Raw genomic sequence first — 21802 nt, forward strand, 5'->3', positions numbered from 1 at the left:
CAAGAACCGCCGACCAACCCTCCGGGCCAAATTTATTGATCCACCAGCATTCCGCCGGTGATATACGGCAGCATTTAGCCGAAAGAAGCGGTGGACAAGGAGGTCGGTTATGGGCAGCCGATGGGTGAATGCACGCATTCTTCGAAAGTGCCGTGATGCTCGACGTATTCTAGATCTATGGCTGCAACGCGGACGGAGCCCTACATGTACATGAAGGAGGGAATCATCGAATTATTCCCACTTGATAAATGATTGCGATATAAAAGTGGGTGAATTCCATTCGCCAGAAAGGTCAATGTCGATTGATTCCTTCTCATGCAGACCCGTTTCTGACAGCGGTGCCATTTTGACAGGGTTTGGCACTGACAGGTTTGGCAAGATCTCGAGGATTTTTCAGGCCAACCCGGAAACAGCAGCGTTCCTGGGTTGACAAAAAGAAGAACAACCGCCAACAACAGTGAACAGATGAGAAGGGCCAAGATCGCGAGAGGGAGCTTCCTGGGTTCTTATTCTCATTGACATTCACCGCTGGGGTCGACAGCTCTCAAGGCTATAGCTTGCGGTTTGCCATAGCCTGTTTGTTCGGTCAGGAGTGGTCAATCTAATTATGCTCTTCTCCATCTGCAGCAGCAGCTGAACCTCTCAAAGTAAGACGAAGGAAAATATAGATAGATGTAGAATGTGTGTATACAGTAGTTCGTTGTAAAGACCCGTCTATGTAAAATGGTGCCCGTGGCAGGGAGATTTGAGATCGTCCGTCCAATCCTCCCCAACGTCGTCGGAGGCTTTTCGACGCACTGATCTGGGATCTCCAACCCCTTGTTCATTGAATGCCCACCATCCCCATAATCGGAAACCCGACACTCAACACCATCACCCACGCCACCACCGAGCACAGCAACCCGACTTTGATGAAATCGCCGACGGTCACCCAAGGCGTGCCGCTGGAATCCTCGAGGGATATCGCATTCATGTTGGGGAAGGAGGAGACGGGGAGGCCCATTGCTCCTGAGCACATCATTGCTGTGATGCGAGATCGAAAATTATTTCAGCTGCGAAAAGCGATAATTATGCAAAAATGAGGACATGTAAATCATACCAGCAGCCATGACAAGCGTATTGGCCCTCGGATCCGGCAACGTAGCCCCCACTTTCAAGATAATCGGCAAGATGATCAGCGCGCCGACCGTATGGCTGATGAACGTGGTTCCCACCAAGACCAGGCCCGAGAACAGTGCGAGGCATTTGAAGACGGACATGCCGGCGAGATGCGGGGTGAGCGCGTTGGTGATTTCGAGAAGGAGGCCGCTGGAGTCGACGGCTTTGCCGAGGGCTATGCCGCCCATGGCGAGCATTACGACTGGGGGGATGAAAAGTTGGCGTCAGCAATCGGAGATCATGTTTCCTGAGTGACAAGTTGACAATGACGCAAGGACAAGAACCCACCAGACCACAACATCGAATTCCAATCATCCTTAGTCAGCAACCCGGCCCCATAGAACGCAACGATGGGTATAATTGCAATCACACCCATATCCCCAAAATACTGCTCCAGCCCGCTCCCAAAGCACCACAGCAAGATCGTCACCAATGTGACCGCAATAATATACCACTGCTTCCTCTCCAACGGATGGTCCTTGAAATAGTTCCTGGAGGTATTCTCAGCGCCAAACAGCTGGACGGGGGCCGCGCCTTCGGTTTGCGAGGGGCGGTAGATGGCGAGGAGGAGGCCCCAGATGATCAGGTCCATGATGATGACGACCGGGAGGGAGACAGCGAACCATTGCGGCCAGGACGGGGCAGGGTTCATGGTTCCGATGGCGATGATGTTTTGGGGGGAGGAGATGGGGGAGGCCATGCCGCCGACGTTGGCGGCCATGGCGATGCCCATGATGAGGCAGCGACCGTAGGAGGAGCCGAGAGGGAGGTTGCGCAGGATGGGCTGTGAGGAAGGATAGCTGAGTAAGCACAGGCTGGGAGGAATCGGAGACTTACAACCATCATCCTACTTACGGTGACAAGCGAAAAACACAACACAGGCGCCGCAACATTGCTAATCCACATACTCGCAAATGTGCTCACAAACATGTTGGCCAGAAGCACCCACTGCGGCTTGCTGCCCGCCTTCCCCAGGACAAACGACGCCAGTCCCTTTGCGATGTTGTGCTTGCTGAGCGCTGCTGCCAATGAGAAGCCACCGAGCAGCAGCATGATCACAGGACCGAACATGTCTGAGAAGATCTTCTTGGCGCCGTCTTTGGCTGTCATGCGGTTGTAGTCGGTGATGTGCCCTTTTGCGTTGATGACGGGTGTGCGGAGCACTCGGAGAAATACCACGAGGAAGGGAACCAGAATGGCGGTGATGAACAACGGAAGGACCTATGAGGGCAGGGATGCTGGTCAGATGAGAGGCACCGAAGAACCAGTAGACGAACTGCTCAGCATACCTCAAAAGCCCAAAGCAATGAGGCGAAGACCAGTATAGCCAAGCAGTTCCGCTGCTCCGGCGCCTCAAAGGTAGGGTACAGCAACAAGAACGCAAACACGCCCAGACAAAGCACGACTTGCAGCAGTTCCCGAGATATCCTAATGGTCACACCCAACAAAGTGAACTCGGTATAAATTGATTTCCCGGTCTTCGACTGTGCCCGCAGCGCTATCGTCTCCCTCTTCCGCTCCTGCTCGATCATGTCCTTCCAGACCGTGTTCCTCTCCCAAATCACTCTTTCCCGCAATGTTCCCTTAAGATCCGTCCATGCTAGGGCGATCTTGCCATCTGTGCGGAGCGTCGCATACATCTCGACAATCTGGTTGATCTGCTGGTTGAGGGCTTCTTTCGATTGAGCGCGGAATGGTTTGGCCACTTCGACCTTCGTGGCCATATATTGCCGGCGGAGTTTGTTACCCGTCACTTTGTCATACTTTTTGATGATTTTGCTGAACCCTGTGTAATTCAGCTCGATGTAGTCCTTCAATTCGGAAAGAAGGATGAACAGGTCGATGGCACGCTTTGCGAAGCGGGTTCGGTATGGCTTCATAGCCTTCGAGGCCCACAATTGCGTCGTGAAGGAGACTCCGGACATGCGGGACCGTGGGCTGCCTGTTCGGTTGACAGGAGCGGAACCTCTCCGAGGCCAGGTCGACGATCCCGGTGATGTTGGCGACTGCGTCGGCCCCACCGATGCGACGGCGTCTCCTTCGACCGCGGGCTCCTCTACCAGGAGCCCATTTTCGATATCCGCCTGTGGTTTCGCATAGTCCTCCGCTGTTGCAACGTCCGTCACTAACTCGTCCACCAAAGACGTCAGCTCTCGCTCCTTTTTGGTGTAGAAGGCTGTTATCCGCTCGAGCTGCTCGTCCAACGCTTTGACGAAGAATGCGTTGCCCTCCTCGGCTGGCAATTTCGATAGGAGTGGCTGAGCTTCCTCAACGGCCGGCGAGCCTTCGTCGTTCTCGTTGTCGACCTGTATGTCCCTCGGTGAAGCAGGTAAGCGCTCGAACCCGAGCATTGCTTTTTCGATGGCATAGATGGCTTTCTTCAGCTGCGAGTATGCGAGGTAGTTCTCCTGCCATTCTGGCGAGGCGTTGATCTGGATGGAGTGCGAGAATTTCATGCTGGGCTAGAAGTTCGGGTGCTATTGCTGGGTAGAACGACGGTCCTCCGCGGAAATAGAGACCCGTCTAGTGGAGAGATGTATGCAAACGTCAATTCAGGACTGTGTGGGGCACTTTTTCTCAGGGGTTCCGGCGTGGGAACTGAAAAAGACAACAAAGACGACGCCCGACGAGATCACCAAAAGCCGCGATGACAGCGCTCAACAATGAAGTCGCGCTGTCGAACGCCCGCCCGGGCTCCCCGTCTCTCCCGTTCGACACCACATACCCAAACCCTCCATATGCATACTAGCATGACATGGGGAAGGGACATAGAACTAGTCGTCTCCCAGCCGCATGACTCTGCCAGCAATCGACTCATCAGCTGAAGACGGCCGTTGAGAACTGTAGGCACTGAGAGCGTGCTATCTTGCTGTGTCTAGTACTCATCCATCGACGGGAAGCATTGTCTACGAACTACGTTGCCATGTGCATAAAAAGGCGCTGCAGATTAAAATACCGCTGTGACCTGGCGAACAGCATCTTCGTACGGAAATTCCTGATCGCATGCTGCTGTAAATGCCTGTAACGTACTGAAGAAGCGCATCAAGCTCGCCAGTGGCTACATTGAAGGACAAATCACACCAACACATCTCAGCTGGAACAGTGACGACGTTCAACGACATTTCTTATCAAACATATAGAGTGTCATGGCCTGAAGACAATTGCCGCTCTCTGTCCTCGCTGTGTCGTGACGGATTGTGAAACCAAAAATCTCGTGTACTTGTGTCTTTCCTTATGAGAAGATTCATCTGAGGAAGGGATGGGATGTGCATCGAAGCTACTTGGCGGAGCTAGGTACGTGCGAAAGGAACATGCCCCCTAAGAGGACCACCAGCAGGAGCAAACGGCAGGAAAGAAGGGTATCAAGTAGCGGTGATAGGGTTATGACACTGTCTGACGTTCGGACACGCGCGTTTCGGACGTCCGACGCTGAATTCTGGACTTGAACACCCCGCCTTTCAACCAACGCACAGAACGCTACCCACAGAACGCTCCCTTCGTCTTCCACCCCTGCCTACCGCCTCTGCTGCCCCCCGCAACGATACAGTCTTTTGATACGGAATAGGAGCAGGACTTGCCTCTCGTCTTACTGTGAGAAATGACAACCGACAAGGACCCCGCTGGCCCGCAGGACGACGATGCCACTCAACTCATAACACAGACCCAGGACATGGCCATGGACGTCGACGACGAGCCAGCAGTGGATGAAGGAGTAGTCAAAGGCGATGGGGATGCCGAGAGTCATAGCAGGACAAAGCGACAAAGCTCGACAGAACAGGCGGAAGCAGCGCCAAATCCCACAGACCCATCCCCAACAAAGAAAGTAAAACTAGAACCCCCTCACCCGTCCTCCTCCTCTTCCTCCGACGACGAAAACTTCATAGACGACGGCGATGACGACGATCTCATGGATATAGAGGTCGAGGCCATCGCTTCACAAGCCGAGGCCGCAGCAGCGATGATGAAATCCGAGCCAATAGCACGACGACCACCACCGCCGGCACAACCGTCCGCCAGCACGAACGGCGAGATGGCGCAGTTCCAGAGCTGGCTGCATATCTTTTATCAGCGGCTGTTTCCGTTCACGGACTTTTATCGGTGGTTGGCTTATGGCGAGAGTAAGTGTGAAAACGATAGACACCTATCGTGTTTGGGGGACATGGCAATGGGGATGTTAAACCTCTGTTTGTTTCTCCTTTGCCAGTGTCAAAAGGCTACTTTGCAAACCGCGAATGGAGTTTCACCCTCGCCTCTGACGTCTACATCCGTTTCCAGTCGTACAAAACGGCTGACGAGCTCAAATCTGAGATTCTCCGACTGTGTCCCGTGAAGATCGATATCGGCGCTGTGTACAATATCGCGGTACGCCCACTTTACTTCCTTTTTTTGTTGCTGGAGAGAACGCAGCTGATGGGAATGTGATTCTCAGCCCAAGGATAAGAAGACGGTGGGACCGTCGGCGTTCCGACCACGGGAGAGGGAGCTGGTGTTTGATATCGACATGACGGATTACGATGATATCAGGACATGCTGCAGGTGAGCAGCCCCCATTTCAATAGGATTACAGCGGAGCTGCACACCTCAAACCTGCCCATCTCCCTACCCAGCGGCGCCGAAATCTGCCTAAAATGCTGGGACTTCATGACCATCTCCATCAAAATCCTGCATCGCGCACTCACCGGTAAACGTCCCCACCTCCCCCCTCCAATACCCCTCCCAATCTCACACCCTCCCCATAAACAGAGGACTTTGGCTTCAAACACCTCCTCTGGGTCTACAGCGGCCGTCGCGGCGTGCACTGCTGGGTCGCCGACGAACGCGCCCGATCCATGTCCCCCGAAGCTCGCTCCGCCGTCGTGGCGTACCTCGAGGTCGTCAAAGGTGGATATCATCAGAGGGGACAAGGGGATGAGGATCCGATGGATGAGAGGAATTTTCATCCGAGTCTTGTGTGAGTTTTGTGATTACGGGGTGGCGTGATGCCCAGATTGGCACAAAGAACTGCCCTCCATCTGATTTTGGTTTGTCTTGGTTTATGGATTGTAGACGGGCGTATGCGGTTCTCAAGAAACATTTCGCGAAAACGATTTTGCTGAATATGGACGTGCTTGGGAGTCGCGAGCATTGGATGAAGCTGTTGCAGCTTGTGCCCGATCACGGTAAGCTCCTACTTTGCTCAGCCAGACCAGAAACGTCATACGCACGGAGAACCTTTTAGCCTGGGAAATCTCTGATCGTGTTCTTCTTTTGTGGGCTTCCCGTATGCGCTCCTACTCATCCCACTGAATTGAATACAGAAATGAGAACGCGACTAGACAAGGAATGGACAGACGAAACCCCCGACAGCGACTCCGGAACGACCTCAGAGGAGCGGTGGAATCGGATCGTGGGCGAGTTGCGGGGCAAGAAGGTAATGTCTCTACTCTCCTTTTCCGACATCCTTCCCGCCTTCCCCCCATAGTACTGCACCCTGCGCGCGAATTTCGTGGCGGATATCGATATGACGGATGATTGCGCGGATCAAAGAATGATGCCACGAAACTGATGCTATGATACCCATACCAGGGCGCAGCATTCGAAACGGCCGACCGCGCAATCATCTTCCGATACACGTACCCGCGCCTCGACGCCAACGTCTCCATTGGGTTGAATCATCTGCTGAAGGCCCCGTTTTGCGTGCATCCGAAGACTGGTAAAAATCGCCTCTCCATACCCCTCCTCACTCACTTTTACAATGCACCTGGGTATTCACATATATGAATTTTTAGGAAGGGTATGCGTCCCAATCGACCCAACGCAATGCGACACCTTCAACCCGCTCACGGTCCCCACCATCCAATCCCTGCTCGACGAGTTGAACGCGTGGAGCGCCAAAAACAACAATCCCTCCTATATCGAAGCCGAGAGTCGTCGAAAAATCCCAGGTAAGACCATTGCGCGCGATATAGTGGGTGTGGGTGTGTCGTCTTGAGCACCTGTAACACACAGCGTATGTTTTTTAGATTACCAGAAAACATCGCTGGAACCGTATGTGAAGTATTTTAGGCAGGGGTTCTTGGACCCGATGGCTAGTGAAGTTAGGCAGAGGATGCGGGAGAGGGTTGATATGTCTTTTTGATGGGTGAGGATGGGATGTCGGGGGATTGGGAGATGTGAGACATGAGGCGGCTCGAGAGGTGAGAGACGACGGCGCGCGGGATGGACTTCGTGCTGGCATGCGTTTTACTGTATATAATCCAATGAGTCTGATCCCCAGTACATGTTGTCCCATAAACATACAAGGCTGCGTCGTCCAAAGTCACTCAGACCAAAGTCACTCAATTAGAAATGTACACATTACAACAACAAACTGGCAGACTGAGAACCTCACGCTATACATTCACATTTCGAAAAGCCTTTTCATATCGGCGCCTCTGTTTCGGTTCCATTGCGGGTATTCTCCAGCATCACATCTTTTCATAACCATACTCAAACTCCCAACAAGTCGAATTGTCTCTTCCCAAAAATGAACCCCCCACCGCCGAAATTGACCAGCGCTCATAGTAGCCCATCACTAGTCGTGGGTCGCAAGTTTCCCGTTCAAAAATGGATCCAAAACATCACTTCCCCTCCCCAACAACCCCACTAACCCACTCCCCAATCCCAGCCGCCCCGTCCTCCATCGAATGCCCGTCTTCCATCTCCGTCTCTCCATCATCAACCCTCGCCTTCTTATCTTTATGCGGCGTCCAAATATTTTTCAACCTTTCAAACCCACGCATCAATTTACCCGCTTTCTCCATCACCACATCATCATCACCACCATCGTCGTTGGAAGACGAATCAGGCGCCGAGTCCGATGAGGGTGCGTTGTCATCGATATCGGCGACATTACTGATATTATCCTGATCGTTGTCAGAGTCCGAATCGATGACAATAATTTCCGTTTGTGTTTTGGGGTGGCCGGTGTGGGTGCGCTTAAGGTGGTTGGCGGGAGGTGTCGGGAGTGCGACGATATGGGGCACGGGGTATGTGATTGCCGGGTACGTCTTGTGAGCAGCACCTGGTGTAAGGCCCGGCGTGACGGGGTAATTGGAAGAATAAGCGGAGGGACTGGCGCTGGAGATGGTGACAGTAGACTCCAAACGCGACGTGATCGCAACAGCGGGCGCGGGCGTCTCGGAGACGATCACGACGTCGTCGTCGGAGGAGATGTCGACCCACTGTGCGTCTTTCGGGGTGGTGGGGGAGAGGTCGCCGTAGTCGATGGTGATGGGTGTTGGGGGGAGGGTGCGGGTATGGATTACCGAGCGGGTGATCGTGCGTATCTTGGTCGCTTTCTTGGCGCGCTGTTGCGGTTGGCCTGGGTGAAACATGTCCCAGAGGGCTGCGGCTAGTCTTCTGTGCTTATCGGTAGCGTTCCCGGGTATAGTGCGCGGCCGGGGGAGCTGGAAGGGTATCGGTTCGTGATTGGCCGGTGTGCGCTTATCGCCTTGAATCTTTAACCAGAGCTCGGCAGGCGTCATGTACATCGAGCGGCTGCGAAAGGTGTCGGTGCGGGAGTTCCAGACGTGTTTGGAGGTGGTGTCGGTTTCCTTGTGGGGCACGCTGTCGAGGGTGTGATGCATGTGGCGCGTGTCCATGTAGTCGACGTCCGGGGCGTATTCTCGGATGTGGCTCAGGTACATATCATGTTTCATTTTTGCATAATGCTCTACCACGCCCCGGAGAAGGTTGGCGGAAACCGCACCGCTCGGTGGGAGCTCGACTTGTCTGACGGGTGGGAGCGCGACTTGTCTGATGGCCGGTCCAGCAGACACCGGACCGTCTGTTGTGAGCGCGACTTGTCTGATGGCCGGTCCAGCGGACACCGGACCGTCTGTTGTGAGCGCGACTTGTCTGATGGCCGGTCCAGCGGCAACCAGACCGTCCGATGTGAGCGCGACTCTCTTGACACTAGAGCGAGTTTTCTTGACCTTGGGCGCTTCCCGCACTGGGGAGTCAACAAGCCTAACAACACGCAGCGGTGCCTTGGATGCCGATGGCTTTTCCGGAGCTCCGTTCGCCTGCGGTGCTGCCGTCGATGATACTGGCTTCTTCACTAGATGGGTCGGCAGCACGGCGATGGATGATGATGATGGCTTGTCCGCTGCTCCGTTCGTCTGCAGCACTGCCGTGGACGTTGATTGGTTCCTCAGTACTCCTTGAGGCTGCACTGCGGTGGATGACGAATTTTGCTTTTCCGCTACTCCTTGAGCCGGCAGCAATTCCATCTCCGCAGCTTCCCTGCCCTCTTGCTCTGCTTCCACCGCCGCTTTTCTCTCCTCCTCCCACTCTTGCTTCGCCCGGCGCTTGGTCGCCTTCGACTCCGTCGGCATGTATCGTAGTCTTCTCAAAGCTTTCTTTGACTTGCTGGCCTTGTCGTTCCCCCTTACGTACCATCCTTCAATGTTTGCATCCTTGACCTCTTGCGTCATGGTGCCATCGACCCGTTTCGGTAGAGGAGGTAGAGTAGCTAGAAATTTAGATACTCGTGCTAAGCGTGACGACGCGACCGGCTTGGCTTTATTGGGAGTCCTCCTGAGTTTCTCGATGATCTTGGCTGTAGGCTTGGTCTTGGCTAGTATTTTCGCCACTTTTGCTACAGCTTTCGCCATAGGCTTCGACGCGGGTATCGTTACGAGTCCGACCTTTGTAGTCGTTGTGTTTGTCGACGAACTCGCTACTTTCCACTTCGCCGGAAGCGGGACCGCGACGTCGTCGCTGAAGGATCGGAGGGATTGACCGCTGAAGACGCCGGTTCTTGTTCCGTACTCTGTCGTTCCGAGCGAGGCTGCTGAACGAGAAGGAAGGGAAGAGGAGGAAGGACGGGGAGGAAGAGGGATGGGAGGAGCCGTCCGTGAAGACGCACCTTCCGGGAGGGCCGGTTTGGGTGCTACTGCCGTGGTTGAGACGTCGCTTATCTAATTGAGAAATTGAGAAGAGAGTTCATCCAGTGAGGGATTACAAGAATGAGTGATGTGCGAAGTTGTGAACCCCCAAAGTACAATGTGCGAGAAGCGATACCCGACTAGCTACGCTTGCGAACAAGAATGTTGGGCGGTGAGACTCGTATAAACTCGTGCAGCGAGGTTCCTCCGAGAAGAAGAACCAGATGGCGCGCTCTGTTCGCAATGAATCCAGAAGATTCGAAGCTCACTCCGCTCGCTATCGCTATCGCTTTCAACCTCAAGCATTGTTGCGCCGCGCATCGCTACGGATAAGGATACTTTCGATATCGCTCGATGCACTTACCGCTTTCGAGCCGACTTTGTCAACAACAAACATAGGAACGACACCAGTAGTAGTAGCAACGGGAGCAGTACAAGGAGCAGGGAAAGCAGAAAGAGGGCTAGCCTTGGGCACCCAAGTAACTCTCAGAGCAACCAGTGGTTCACCCACCATCTTCACACCCAAGACGACAATATCGCCGGTCACGAGTGTGTAAGGCGCCTCCGCAGCAAGCTTTGGAGGCAAAGGCTTGCCGAACTCGGTCACGCCTTTGCAGACAAAAGTGCCGTTCTTGGACTTCAAGTCCTCGAGTAGCACCTGTCCTTTCGCAAAGAAGATACGAGCGTGGTCACCCGAGATGATTTGGCTACCAAATACCCACTCCGCGACTGGCTTGTCTGCGGTTAAACAGAAACCGTCGCAGCGGTGCCAGTCGGATGAACGCGCGCGACCCAGCACGACTCCTGTGAGGTTCGAGACTGGGACCAGCGGCGCTCGCCTGACGAGAGAGCTTTGAGACTGAGCGGTGGTTGAGGCGGCATGGTTGTTGACGCGCTCGATGATCAGCGTTCCGCCGGCAGAGGTTGCAGAAGCACCAAAGTTGTTGAAGATGACGCCCGGCACCTGCCACCAGTTGGTGGTGCTAGGCATCGAAAGCTAGCAAGAGGGAGAGAAGGATGGGAGTTGTCGGAGGTTGTCGTTGTCGTCCTTCAGATCTGAGCGTGGGAAAATGGGGGCGAAAGTGGGAAAGCTTGTCGCGCGCGAGACCCGCTTGGACCTGCTTCCTCGCTCCCACCCATCCTCGCTTCCTCTGCGCTTCCTCGCTGCGCCCACTCGTGTTTGATGATGATTAGCTCCCAGTTGGCTGGCGAAGCGCGCTTCTACATTACCCGTTTGTTTAAAGCAGAGCTTATCCTGGTGGCGACTCGGTTCTCAATCATGAAGTCGTATCATCCGCATGCACCGCGAGTTCGAATCTCTCTGGGGCCCAACCTCTTTTTAGTCTTATTGCGTTTTCCACGCGTCCGAAGAAATACGGGTCAAAAAGGAAAACGTCGGGCGCAACGTCGAATTTCTTCGGCCACATGGACATTGAGACCCAGGACTTCGTCTCCCGTATACCCAAACGCCCTTCAACACCGAGCAAGCACTGGCGCTGGTACCAGCTGCTCACCGGTCATTCTGTTGTATATGGGCGGTCTGATTCTCTCTTGCAACCACTTCAAAACGGCACGGCGCCTAGCGAACACTTTTCAACGAAAAACACATACCGCCGGCGTTTGTCAGAAGAGACAAAGAAGATAGATATATACTTGGAGTCAACAAGGGGGAATTTCACGGTCACTGTATAGTGCCGATACACGGAAAGACTTGTTTAGACGAGGAATAGAGGCCGCAGAACGCAGACTAGAGAATTTGGGACCAACAGCGGGACCAGAGGAAAACTTCGATACGACCACATCGAAAATAGACAATTCGCTATAGAGCACATACGAGAAAGATGTCGAAAGGAAGGATGGCCGACGGCCTACGGGTCATGAGCTCATACTTCAAACGGTCGTTCAAATACGTGGCCGACGAGGCTGTCGCAGGTACATACACATTTGCCCGTGCAACCGAAACGCACTCCCACCTACCTCATCCACTTACTGCTCACTCATTCGAACAGCAATAAAATTCGACACGAGTTGGAAAAAGGAGATGCCGCTGTTCCAATTCTCGACCGTGAACGATCTGCAGGACTGGGTGGTCGGCTCTGATGCGGATATTGGGGGCTTGTCGGAGGCGTATTGGGGGTTGACGCCGCAACAGACTGGTGAGTCGGGCGGAGTTGGAGATGAGAGAAGGGGCGTTGGTGTTTTCAGCGAGTGGCCTGCAGGGTGAGACATTGAACTGACTGGCTGGGCCTCCTACGACTAGCACTGTTTTGGGGATCAATATCAACGCAAATACCAGAAGGTGCCAAGCTGGAACGGAGTGGCTATGCTGGAATAAGATCACAGGTACGCAGCACGGCGTTGCCTGCCCATTCAACTCGCCTGAAACCTATCATCTAACTTTCTCCTCGAACACACTACCAGCAACGCCCCCTAACCCTCTTCCACCACCCGCGCTATGACACCACCCTCTTCCGCTACCTCGCCATCCGCGCAAAAGGCGACCAACGCCAATGGTTTGTGAATCTGCAAACTGATAGCATTTATCCGACGTATCTATGGCAGCATCGGCTGTACTTTCAGAGACCGGGGGAGTGGGAGACTATCATGGTGAGGTTTTGCGCTCTCCTTGTACTAATCCCCCCATCGAAAATCTGTGCTAATCCCATCAGCCTCAAAATCTCCATCCTAGATCCCCTTCCGCGACTTCGTCCTAACCAGCAACGGCTACGTCCAAAAACGGCAACTCACGATGGACCGCTCCAAAATAAAAACAGTCGGGTTCTCCATCGTCCGCCAGCCGGGCGACTACGCGTTGGAGCTCGACTGGGTCAAGGCCGTCAACTCTACACGCACGTTCGGCGATTACGATATCCTGGACCCGGGCGAGTATATTGACCCCGAGGGGAATTTGAGGAAGGTTGAGGGGGGGCAGACGTTGAGGGAGGCGCTCGGGGCGCAGATTCGGATTTGGCCGGAGAAGGAGGGAAAGGGGGGTGATAATTGAGGTGGTGATGAGCGTATTTCCTCCTTTCGGCGTAGTGGAGAACGGGCTCCACTTTGGTAGATTCTGAGCGACAATCCCTCTTGGCGCCTTCCAGTCGGCGGATCTCCGTAGATTCTCAGCACCTTAGGCTACCACCCAACTCACTTTGCATGTATATAGCTCTCCCATATCCACCCAGCATCGATATCCATAACGTTTTTCGTAAGAATAGCGATGTGGTTAATGGCTGCGTGGTTCCGATCGAGCAACTCCCGCAGCACCTCTGATTACAACTTAGCCTTCCCAACCCACTTCTTCTGCTGTGGTGGTGCCCTCGCACTCGCAAACGCTGGATGCATCACCGCAGCATTCCACACCTTCCCCTCCACAGTCCCAAGTCCGGATGCCCCGTGGCCCCTCCGATCACCCCCGCTGTGGCCCACCCAGGCGGGGTGCACGCGTGTGGCGTCGAGTGGTGGTGTCCGTGGTGGTGTCCGTGGTGGTACTGTGGTTGCGGAGGTGCGAGGGATGGGTTGGTGGGAAATGGGGCGGGGCACTCGGGAAGGGAGTGCACGGTGTGGGATTGGGTGTAAGGACCGTGCTTCGAGGGTGGTTGGGGGCGGCATTGTGGGATCGTGGGATCGTTGCTGTCGGTTGGTCGGGACTATGGGACTACTACGTACTATGAATAGTCGGTGTGGGAACTTTGACGTTGTGGGTGGATGTCTGTTCGTTTCCAACTTTGCAGCCTTCGGCGATGTCACCCTTCTCAAGGCTCACGCGTCGCCCTTTTCACATGTCAGAAAGGTTGAGGGCCTCGACGGGGTTGCTGCTCAGTTTTTTGCACCGACTTCGGCCTTGGGAGAGCAGCGAGATGGAGATTAATACAGTACAGGTGCTATGGTAATGATATCCTACAGCGCTAAAAAAAATGGGGACTGCCATCCCCACCAGCCCCAGCCTGTTACATCCCCGTCCGTCCCAGACCCCACTACGCCCACGCACTACCCCCCAAATCCTCCTCAAACTCCATCCCACTCCCCGTAGGCGTCTTCGCGCTCGCAAACTCACTCTTCAACGCCGCACTCGCCCCCCACAGATCCGTCGCGACCGCGGTCGAGCCCCAGGGGTCGTAATGGGGTTGTGAGTGGGCTGAGTGTAATTCGTCGTCTGCGAGGTTTGGTGTTGTGGTAGATGAGGGATTGAGAGCAGCTTCCATTTGGGCGGAGAGTGAGAGGGAGGGGTCGGTTGTTGTGAATGTCAGGGAGGGGCGTGCGGGTTCGATGTCCGAGTCGGGTTCTGAGTCTGTTTCGACTTGGTGGTGGTATTGCTCCTGTTGTGGTTGCTGTTCTTCCGGTGCTGGTGGGGGTTGGATGTAGGGACTTGTGGGTGACTCTACCGCGACGGGTTTGGGTGGTGCCGGGAATGTGGCAAACGTGGGTTGGCGGACATCTGCGGGTTGGGTTTGGATGGTTTGTGGGCTGGGTTTGACCAAGCGTGGTGGTTGTGGGGATCCGCGTGGGGAGGAGGGTGGCGTTGCGCGTTTTACTACTTTCACGGGGACATCTGCCACTCGCTGTGGTTTCGGGCCTGATCCGTTCTCTGCTGCTGCGGTTGATGCGGCGGGTCGTGGCCGGGACCCGGCAGTCGCAACCGCGGTCGGTCGGCCTTGTGGGGCTCCAGACGTAGGTCTTACGGGTTTGGCACCCTGCGGTGTTGCGACGCGGTTCGTTGCACCCAGCGGATCCGGGTTCGCAGACCGTTGTTGCTGTACCCTAGCCGTCGCCAACGGCGCGCCAGTTAACGGATCAATAGCCGCACCACCCTGCTGGCGTTGCGCGTTCTCAATCCGTTCAAGGGCCCCATTGCTCGAGGTCGGCGTGACCGGCGTAACAGGCGACGCCTGCGCCTGTGCCGACCCCGTGATCTGCTTCGCCATCCGCACCCTCTCGGACAGGTATCCCCACCACGTCGCCGACTGATCCATATTGGCGCCCTTAAACTTATGTTTCTTCTCCCCGCCAAACATGCCGCCCGCCTTCTCCTGTATGAAGAACTCCTCCGGCTCCTTCTCGTTCATCATCAGCGGGCCAACGACGCAGTCGGGGAGGTAGAGGCTTAGTTCCGGTTCAGATGCTTTGTTCTGCGCCGCGACTTCCTCCTCCTCCGTTAAAATCGAGACCAGTGGGCTGTTGGCGTTCGCGGAGGGCGTGGGTGTCGCGCTCGGGATCACGTGCAGGTAATTGGCCGTGGTGACGACCACCATGACCTCCTTCCACGCTTTGCGGAACATGGTCGAGTCCTTCTTGTACATCATGCCCTCCTTCGTCGAGTGTATCAGCGGGTGGCTCTGCCCCTCATACGCAATCATATCCTCCGTGATGCTGACGGCGTCCGGCGGTAATATGCGATCGATATGCTGCTGACTGAAGGATTGCCAGTCCTTTGCGACGTCCAGCGTGCTCAGGGTAGCTTTCAGCTTACGGAAGGTGGCTTGTGCGCTGGTGAGGTCTTTGTTTTGCCAGTCGAAGAAGGTGGAGAGAGTTAATTGCAGGGTCTGCACGATGCTGGATTCGAAGGTCGCAAAGTGTTTTTGCTGGTTCAGGAGGGTGGCGCGGTAGTGGTCTTGCTTGTGGAGGCAAAGTGCGATATGTCGTTTCAGGCCTATAATGGATATATCATGAGCAAGGGAGTCCTTTCGACATCCCAACCGAATGCTCTGGATAAGAAAACACATACTTTTATTCACAGTCCACGGATCCCTCCAAGCACTCGACTCCTTCTCCACACCACTATACGCCTCCCCCCCATGCCTCGCCAGCGCAATCCTCAGCTGCGCCGCCAGCTTCACATACGTCTCCCGATCATGCTGCAGCTCCTTATCCAACCCTGTCCACTCCCGATCCGTATCCGCCCCCTTCTTCCTCAGATCCGCCAGCAGCGACCTCAGATCCGGTAACAGGTACTGATCCAGCAACTCTGCGGCTTCCGTATTCTCCTGCGCGGCCTGGATGTGCGAGGATAGCAGGCCCTGGAAGAGGAACTGGGTGGTTTCGTCCGGCCCGAAAATAGCTTCTCCGTCCCGCGTCCGAACGGGGCTTTGAAAGTCCCGGGCGAGCTTGCTGTAGCTCTCGGCCATGCGCTTTTGGTGCTCGATGACGGCTTCAAATTGGGTGATCAGACGCTTGACGAGCTGCGCCCAGCCGTTCAGCCGTTGGAGGAATATCTGCGGAGGGAGTAAAATGGACATGTAAGGGTTTCCAGCAAGTTTGCGACGGACGACGATGCGATACCAGGGAGCCCATACATACCTCTGTGGCACTCAGTGGCACAACGCCATGGGTAGGGTTATCTGCAAAAGGTGCCTTTTGGAGTGGCTTGCTGACGGATTGCTGCTGGTGCAATGAGGCTTTCCGCGAGGTGACAGCGGGAGAACCGCCCAGGGACTCCATGGACGACGCCCGGGAGGCTGCCATGGCGTGTTAGTAGCTCGGGCGAACAGGTGGAAGTGGGAAAGGGACTGGTGTCAGTCTCTCGAACAAAGGCAACGGCAGTTGGGAAAAACTGCGAAATGCGACGAGCGGTCAGGTCGCTTGCATTTTTATCTGCTTAGCCGCCGGGTGACGCGACAACAACCACGCCAGGTGAATCTTCACGTCCAGGGCAGCCAAGGCTCCACGAGTCTCAAGAAACATGCATATCATACTGCAACTTCATAATCACCTCCTCCCTCTGCGTCGCACACTCACGCACGCCTCGAAGCCTCGTATCCTAAACATCTCAAGGGAAACTCCGTTCACATTCTGTCATGAAGTCTAATTGGATATATATGAAAGGCCTCACTCTTTGCTCCAGCAATCTGCGGATAGAGCTATAGGTACATTTCCTATCGAGCGGGTTTAGCCTCGTCCTTCTTCTCCTGCTTGGCCGCCTCCTTCAAGAACTTTGGCTGCGGGGTTCCTTCGCCGGTTTGTTCCCTAAAATTCATAACTTACGTCAGTAAGCTGCCGTTGCACACCTCTCCGCTAAAAAAAAAGCAACCCACCAAGGCGATTGCAAATCAAAAGCACGGAGGTGCTGTGTCAACTCCAAAGGCTCGGCAACGACACGCTTCTTCTCGTCATCGTATCGAACTTCCACGTAACCCGTCAACGGGAAATCCTTCCGTAAAGGATGACCCTCAAACCCATAGTCGGTCAAGATCCTCCGCAAGTCCGGGTGGTTGACAAAGTAGATGCCGTACATGTCGTACGCTTCCCGCTCAAACCAGTTGGCACCGGGGAAGTAAGGCGTCATCGAGGGCACGGGAGACACCTCCGTGGCATATGTCTTCACGCGGATACGGGTGTTGTAGCGAAGAGACAACATGTTGTAGACGACCTCAAAACGGTTTGAGCGGGTCGGGTAGTCAACGCCGGACAGGTTGGCGATCTGTTTGAACTGGCAGGCGGTGTGGTCGCGAAGAAAGAGCATGGTGGGGACGAGACCAGACGGCGCGACGTAGAGCGTGAGTTCATCTTTGTAAAGGGAGAATTGTTGAATGTACTTGGGCAGGCAGGAGGCGATGAAGCGACCGTATTCGTGCAGCTCTTTGTCCTGGACCGGTTCAAGAGGCCTGGCGGTGGAGGCGGTTGCGAACCCTAGGAGTAAGAAGGACGCTCAGATGTTGCTCACTTCACACACGGCTTGGACAATGGAAGAGTCTACAGAGATAAACGAAGTCGTGCTTCTGCAAAAGGGGATCTATGGGAAGCGTACCTGCTGTCACGTTGGCAGATACTCTTGGGTGTGCGATTGCTGAAAGAGTGCGAGCGATATATCAGTTATCGACGGATACACTCAAGATGTATCTCTTCGGCTTTCTCAAGCTTCACACGGCAACCAGCCTTCCAACTTGGAACATGCAGATACAAGTGGATTCCGCATACACTAGCCATTTCCACTTCTGATCTGTCTGGGTGCCTTGCTCACGTACCTCTGGGCGCAATGCGTTGAACGAAGGATGGGTGCAGCCGCGCGGTGACCGTCCTTGCTGTGAGGAAAACCATTGTGACTCGATGGGCGACTGCAAAGGGGCGGTGGGATGCCTGTTGTCGGAAGCTCGCAGACAACGAGTTGCAGGAGAGTGTGGCCCTGCTGGTAGGTGTGGTGGTGAGATGGCCAGCGAGTGGGCAGTCTGTGCAGTTTCTACGTCTGCTGATCCCAGAGCTCCCAGAATCCCAGGTTGGGTCTGTTTTCGTTCAAGCCGCGCCACTTGCAGACTTCGTACCAGAATTCAAGTCTCCCGCGTGCATGCAAGGTGCTGGGTTCAAACTCCGTCACCGAAGCATTTTCCCACGCATTCCAGCAGTCGGATGTATCATCCATACGCCCCACCGACAGCAGCACTTTCAAGCTCCGAATACGCAAGTCTATCAAAGTCGCTACTCCACCAGCCATGAGCGATTTCGACCTATTGTCTCCAGTTCCTGGAGGCCCGAAATGTATGGAGCGTTTGCTTTTCTTGCAAGGTCCTACTGTGAACTGGCCTTCTTAAGCACTCTCGTACGTACTCAGGGGTCATAGGAGTCTGTGCCATGGACACCAAAGGTGCGTTGGGGAAGAATGCTTGCAGCTGGAGTCTAATCGCGTCTGTGTTGCAATTTTCTCACGGTTTCCCACGCAGCCCGGTCGAAGCCCATGCGGAATATTTTGAACCGACTTGTATCCACCGGACACTTTGAGGCTGTCATTTTTGGAGATAAGGTCATTTTGGACGAAGGTAAGTAGTCGACCGGCTCGTGAAGTAGAGACCGGCACTCGTAGACTGTGATGAACAAATTTCTGACCTCCCTTCCCAACAGCGGTTGAGAACTGGCCAAGTTGCGATTTCCTAATTTCGTTCTTCTCCAGTGGGTTTCCTTTGGAGAAGGCTATTCGATACGTCAAGCTGCGGCAGCCGTTTTGCGTGAACGATCTGCCGATGCAGCAACTATTGTGGGATCGACGTTTGGTGTTGATGATTCTCGACAAAGTGGGCGTGCCAACACCTAGGCGATTGATCAGCCACACTGGGAACGGCCCGTTCTTGTCCGAAGACATCCTCGAGAGGTTAGACAACCTAGGCATCAAAGTGCCCACGGATCCACAGCCACATGTCGTCCCTGAACTTATCAACAACGATACGCTCAAAGTGGGAGATCAAACTATCAAGAAGCCATTCGTGGAGAAACCAGTATCTGGGGAAGATCACAACGTCTACATATATTACTCCTCCGCGATGGGCGGAGGCGTTCGGAAACTTTTCAGGAAAGTGGGAAACAAGTCCAGCGAGTTCTGCCCGGACGTGGTGGATATCCGTCGGGATGGGTCCTACATCTACGAGGAGTTTATGAATGTGGACAACGCGGAAGATGTGAAAGTGTACACTGTCGGTGACCGCTACACGCATGCTGAGACACGGAAATCGCCGGTGGTGGACGGCGTTGTGCGCCGTAATGCTGAGGGCAAAGAGGTCCGATACATCACGGCCCTGACGGATGAGGAAAAGGAGATGGCCAAGCGAGTCACTGTAGCGTTCGGGCAAACCGTCTGTGGATTCGATCTCTTGCGTGCGGATGGCAAGTCCTACGTTATCGACGTGAATGGGTGGTCTTTCGTCAAGGGAAACGACGACTATTATGACAAGTGCTGCTCGACGCTCAGGCAGATTTTCTTGGAGCATACGACGACCTTGAAGCCTGGGAAACTGAATAAGGAGCCAAGCATTGAGAACCAGTGGAAGCTCAAAGCTTTCCTTTCTGTCATGCGCCACGCTGATAGAACACCGAAGCAGAAGATGAAGGTGGGCATCATCGACTAGTTCTTTGCTGATCATCGTTGAGCATGACTAACCCACTCCCATTCTCCAGTTTGTTTTCGGTAGCAAGCCTTTTGTGGATCTGTTGAACGGGCAGGAGGGCGAAGTAGTCTTCAAAAAACTCGAACAGCTCAACAAAGTCGCCGAAGCATGCCGCATCGCCCTCGAAACCAAATCTGAGGACGAGGCCACACTCCAACAGCTACGTGAGGTCCTTGCAGCAAAGTCTCGGTTTTCCGGTACCAAAGCACAGATCAAACCTCAGTTCAACAAGTCGAATAAAACACTGGAAAAGGTGCAATTGATCGTCAAGTGGGGTGGAGAGTTTACACACGGTGGCCGGCATCAAACTAAGGAGATTGGGGAGAATTATCGCAAGGATCTTATGCTCATCAACAAGGATCTGTTGGACGACGTGCAGATATACAGCAGCTCCGAGCAGCGTGTAACGGCCACCGCCGATTTCTTTGTCCGCTATTTCCTCAAACTCGACGATGTTCCCAAGAATATCATAGTGGTCAGCAAGGAGATGTTGGACGATTCGAATGCGGTGAAGGAACAGACGGAGAGCCTGAAAGGTCGAATTCAGAGGATTCTGAATGGGGAGGAGTTGACAGAGGATGGGAGCGTTGATAGTGCCGCGGCCAAATCGGCGGAGCTGGATGAGACTATCGACATTCTGAGGAAACTGCGGAACGTGATGAGGGAGAAGTTTACCAAATTGGATGTGGATGTGATTCAAAGACGGTGGTGTTGCTCGGAAACGCCCATGCTGTTCAAGGTTTGCTCATTCATGCTTGCAGCGAAGAGGAGACCAGGTGGCTTACGGCGTATTGGGTGTGTCGTATAGGAACGGTGGGAGAAGATGATGAAGGACTTCTGTGACGTGGAGCGGAAATCGTTTGATCCGTCAAAGATCTCCGAGCTGTACGATTCGTTGAAGTATGATTTGATACACAAGTATGTACCGTCCTGACTCTATGTTGCCGCTGTCGCTTCCAATTTCATCGAGAATGAGTGCTGACGATGGGTTCCTCTTCTTTCCAGCCGAGATTTCTGCATGACCATTTTCGGCGCAACAGAGGGCAGCGACCTAGTCAAACAGCTTTACGCGAAATCAAAAGCCATGTTTGATTTCGTTGCGCCAAAGGAATACGGAATCGAGGTAGACATCCAACCAGCTGTACCTCATCTCTCAACACGAACGCGAAAAAGGACTCACCCTTTCCCCCAAATCAGAACGAAGAAAAGCTCGAAATCGGCGTCCTCTCCTCCGTTGCCCTCCTCCGCCAGCTCGTTGCCGACCTCCAACTCGCCCGCTCGAGCCCCAAACCCAGCGCGCGTTTCTACTTTACAAAAGAGTCCAAAATCATCGCTTTACTGAACATCGTTCTCCTCTGCGGCCTGCCCACCCGCATAGGAAAAGTCGACGAGCTCGATTACCTCACCCAAATCACGTTTGAGCTCTATGAACGTGCACGCGGACTCGGGACTGAGGATGACGAACAGTTGGCGAGGGAGTATAGTCTAAGGATTGGGTTCAGCCAGGGAGCGCATCATGCCGAGCTTGTGGATCTGCATTTGGATAGTAAGCATTCGTTGAGTGTGGCGCCGAGGATATGGATTAGCGATCATGTTAGTTTGGATGAGGCGTTGGGATACCTTACGCCGAGGATGAATGGGAGCCCGGTGCCGCCTAAGTAGAGATAGGATTTTTCATAGAGCCATGTAGAGCAGAAACTTCGAGGTCAACACTGCACATTGATGCCGTTGTATTTCCGTCGTCGATGTTTCATTTTGTGCGTTCATCACCCTTCATATAACACTTTAATACACCTATGTAGACAGAGCGAGATGTCCGGTGCGATGAATATGCACATGCAGTTTATATGTGCGTCGCTGATACTCTGTTTC

General features: G+C 54.2%; 8 protein-coding genes across 8 annotated transcripts; 3 read left to right on the forward strand and 5 right to left on the reverse strand.

Annotated features, from left to right (window-relative positions):
- Positions 1–402: 402 nt before the first annotated feature.
- Positions 403–3778, reverse strand: EV422DRAFT_520420 (SPX domain-containing protein). Its single transcript, XM_053069683.1, has 5 exons — positions 2448–3778; positions 2014–2379; positions 1447–1942; positions 1100–1360; positions 403–1023 (listed from the first exon to the last, which is right to left on the reverse strand). The coding sequence occupies exons 1-5, from the start codon at positions 3612–3614 to the stop codon at positions 824–826; spliced, it is 2490 nt and encodes an 829-aa protein (XP_052928417.1). The 5' UTR covers positions 3615–3778; the 3' UTR covers positions 403–823.
- A 1410-nt stretch (positions 3779–5188) lies between these two features.
- EV422DRAFT_493426 (uncharacterized protein) lies at positions 5189–7276 on the forward strand (the record flags this gene model as incomplete). The annotated part of the gene is made up of 10 exons (XM_053067675.1): positions 5189–5276; positions 5363–5520; positions 5588–5694; positions 5766–5839; positions 5902–6109; positions 6205–6317; positions 6456–6568; positions 6724–6850; positions 6927–7064; positions 7161–7276. The coding sequence occupies 10 exons, from the start codon at positions 5189–5191 to the stop codon at positions 7274–7276; spliced, it is 1242 nt and encodes a 413-aa protein (XP_052928418.1).
- A 171-nt stretch (positions 7277–7447) lies between these two features.
- Positions 7448–8958, reverse strand: EV422DRAFT_520426 (uncharacterized protein). Its single transcript, XM_053069684.1, has one exon. It carries the CDS (start codon positions 8835–8837, stop codon positions 7758–7760), a length of 1080 nt encoding a protein of 359 aa, XP_052928419.1. The 5' UTR covers positions 8838–8958; the 3' UTR covers positions 7448–7757.
- A 1079-nt stretch (positions 8959–10037) lies between these two features.
- Positions 10038–11196, reverse strand: EV422DRAFT_324384 (uncharacterized protein). The gene is made up of 2 exons (XM_053066300.1): positions 10185–11196; positions 10038–10100 (listed from the first exon to the last, which is right to left on the reverse strand). Exon 1 carries the CDS (start codon positions 11056–11058, stop codon positions 10366–10368), a length of 693 nt encoding a protein of 230 aa, XP_052928420.1. The 5' UTR covers positions 11059–11196; the 3' UTR covers positions 10038–10100; positions 10185–10365.
- Positions 11197–11810: 614 nt separating this feature from the next.
- On the forward strand, positions 11811–13178 carry EV422DRAFT_324411 (complex I intermediate-associated protein 30-domain-containing protein). Its single transcript, XM_053066301.1, has 5 exons — positions 11811–11999; positions 12077–12223; positions 12328–12410; positions 12489–12674; positions 12757–13178. The coding sequence occupies exons 1-5, from the start codon at positions 11909–11911 to the stop codon at positions 13069–13071; spliced, it is 822 nt and encodes a 273-aa protein (XP_052928421.1). The 5' UTR covers positions 11811–11908; the 3' UTR covers positions 13072–13178.
- An 810-nt stretch (positions 13179–13988) lies between these two features.
- Positions 13989–16786, reverse strand: EV422DRAFT_324453 (uncharacterized protein). The gene is made up of 3 exons (XM_053066302.1): positions 16362–16786; positions 15790–16276; positions 13989–15714 (listed from the first exon to the last, which is right to left on the reverse strand). The coding sequence occupies exons 1-3, from the start codon at positions 16524–16526 to the stop codon at positions 14042–14044; spliced, it is 2325 nt and encodes a 774-aa protein (XP_052928422.1). The 5' UTR covers positions 16527–16786; the 3' UTR covers positions 13989–14041.
- Positions 16787–16936: 150 nt separating this feature from the next.
- On the reverse strand, positions 16937–18098 carry EV422DRAFT_504517 (uncharacterized protein; the record flags this gene model as incomplete). The annotated part of the gene is made up of 4 exons (XM_053068436.1): positions 16937–17027; positions 17096–17690; positions 17809–17847; positions 18026–18098. 4 exons carry the CDS (start codon positions 18096–18098, stop codon positions 16937–16939), a joined length of 798 nt encoding a protein of 265 aa, XP_052928423.1.
- A 212-nt stretch (positions 18099–18310) lies between these two features.
- Positions 18311–21764, forward strand: EV422DRAFT_520437 (histidine phosphatase superfamily-domain-containing protein). Its single transcript, XM_053069685.1, has 8 exons — positions 18311–18533; positions 18607–18639; positions 18716–18811; positions 18894–19873; positions 19941–20669; positions 20739–20848; positions 20936–21053; positions 21128–21764. Exons 1-8 carry the CDS (start codon positions 18488–18490, stop codon positions 21590–21592), a joined length of 2577 nt encoding a protein of 858 aa, XP_052928424.1. The 5' UTR covers positions 18311–18487; the 3' UTR covers positions 21593–21764.
- The last annotated feature ends 38 nt before the right edge of the window (positions 21765–21802 follow it).

The sequence above is a fragment of the Fimicolochytrium jonesii genome, assembly GCF_025526975.1.
Source record: "Fimicolochytrium jonesii strain JEL569 chromosome Unknown EV422scaffold_4, whole genome shotgun sequence".
Taxonomy (NCBI): Eukaryota; Fungi; Chytridiomycota; class Chytridiomycetes; order Spizellomycetales; family Powellomycetaceae; genus Fimicolochytrium; species Fimicolochytrium jonesii.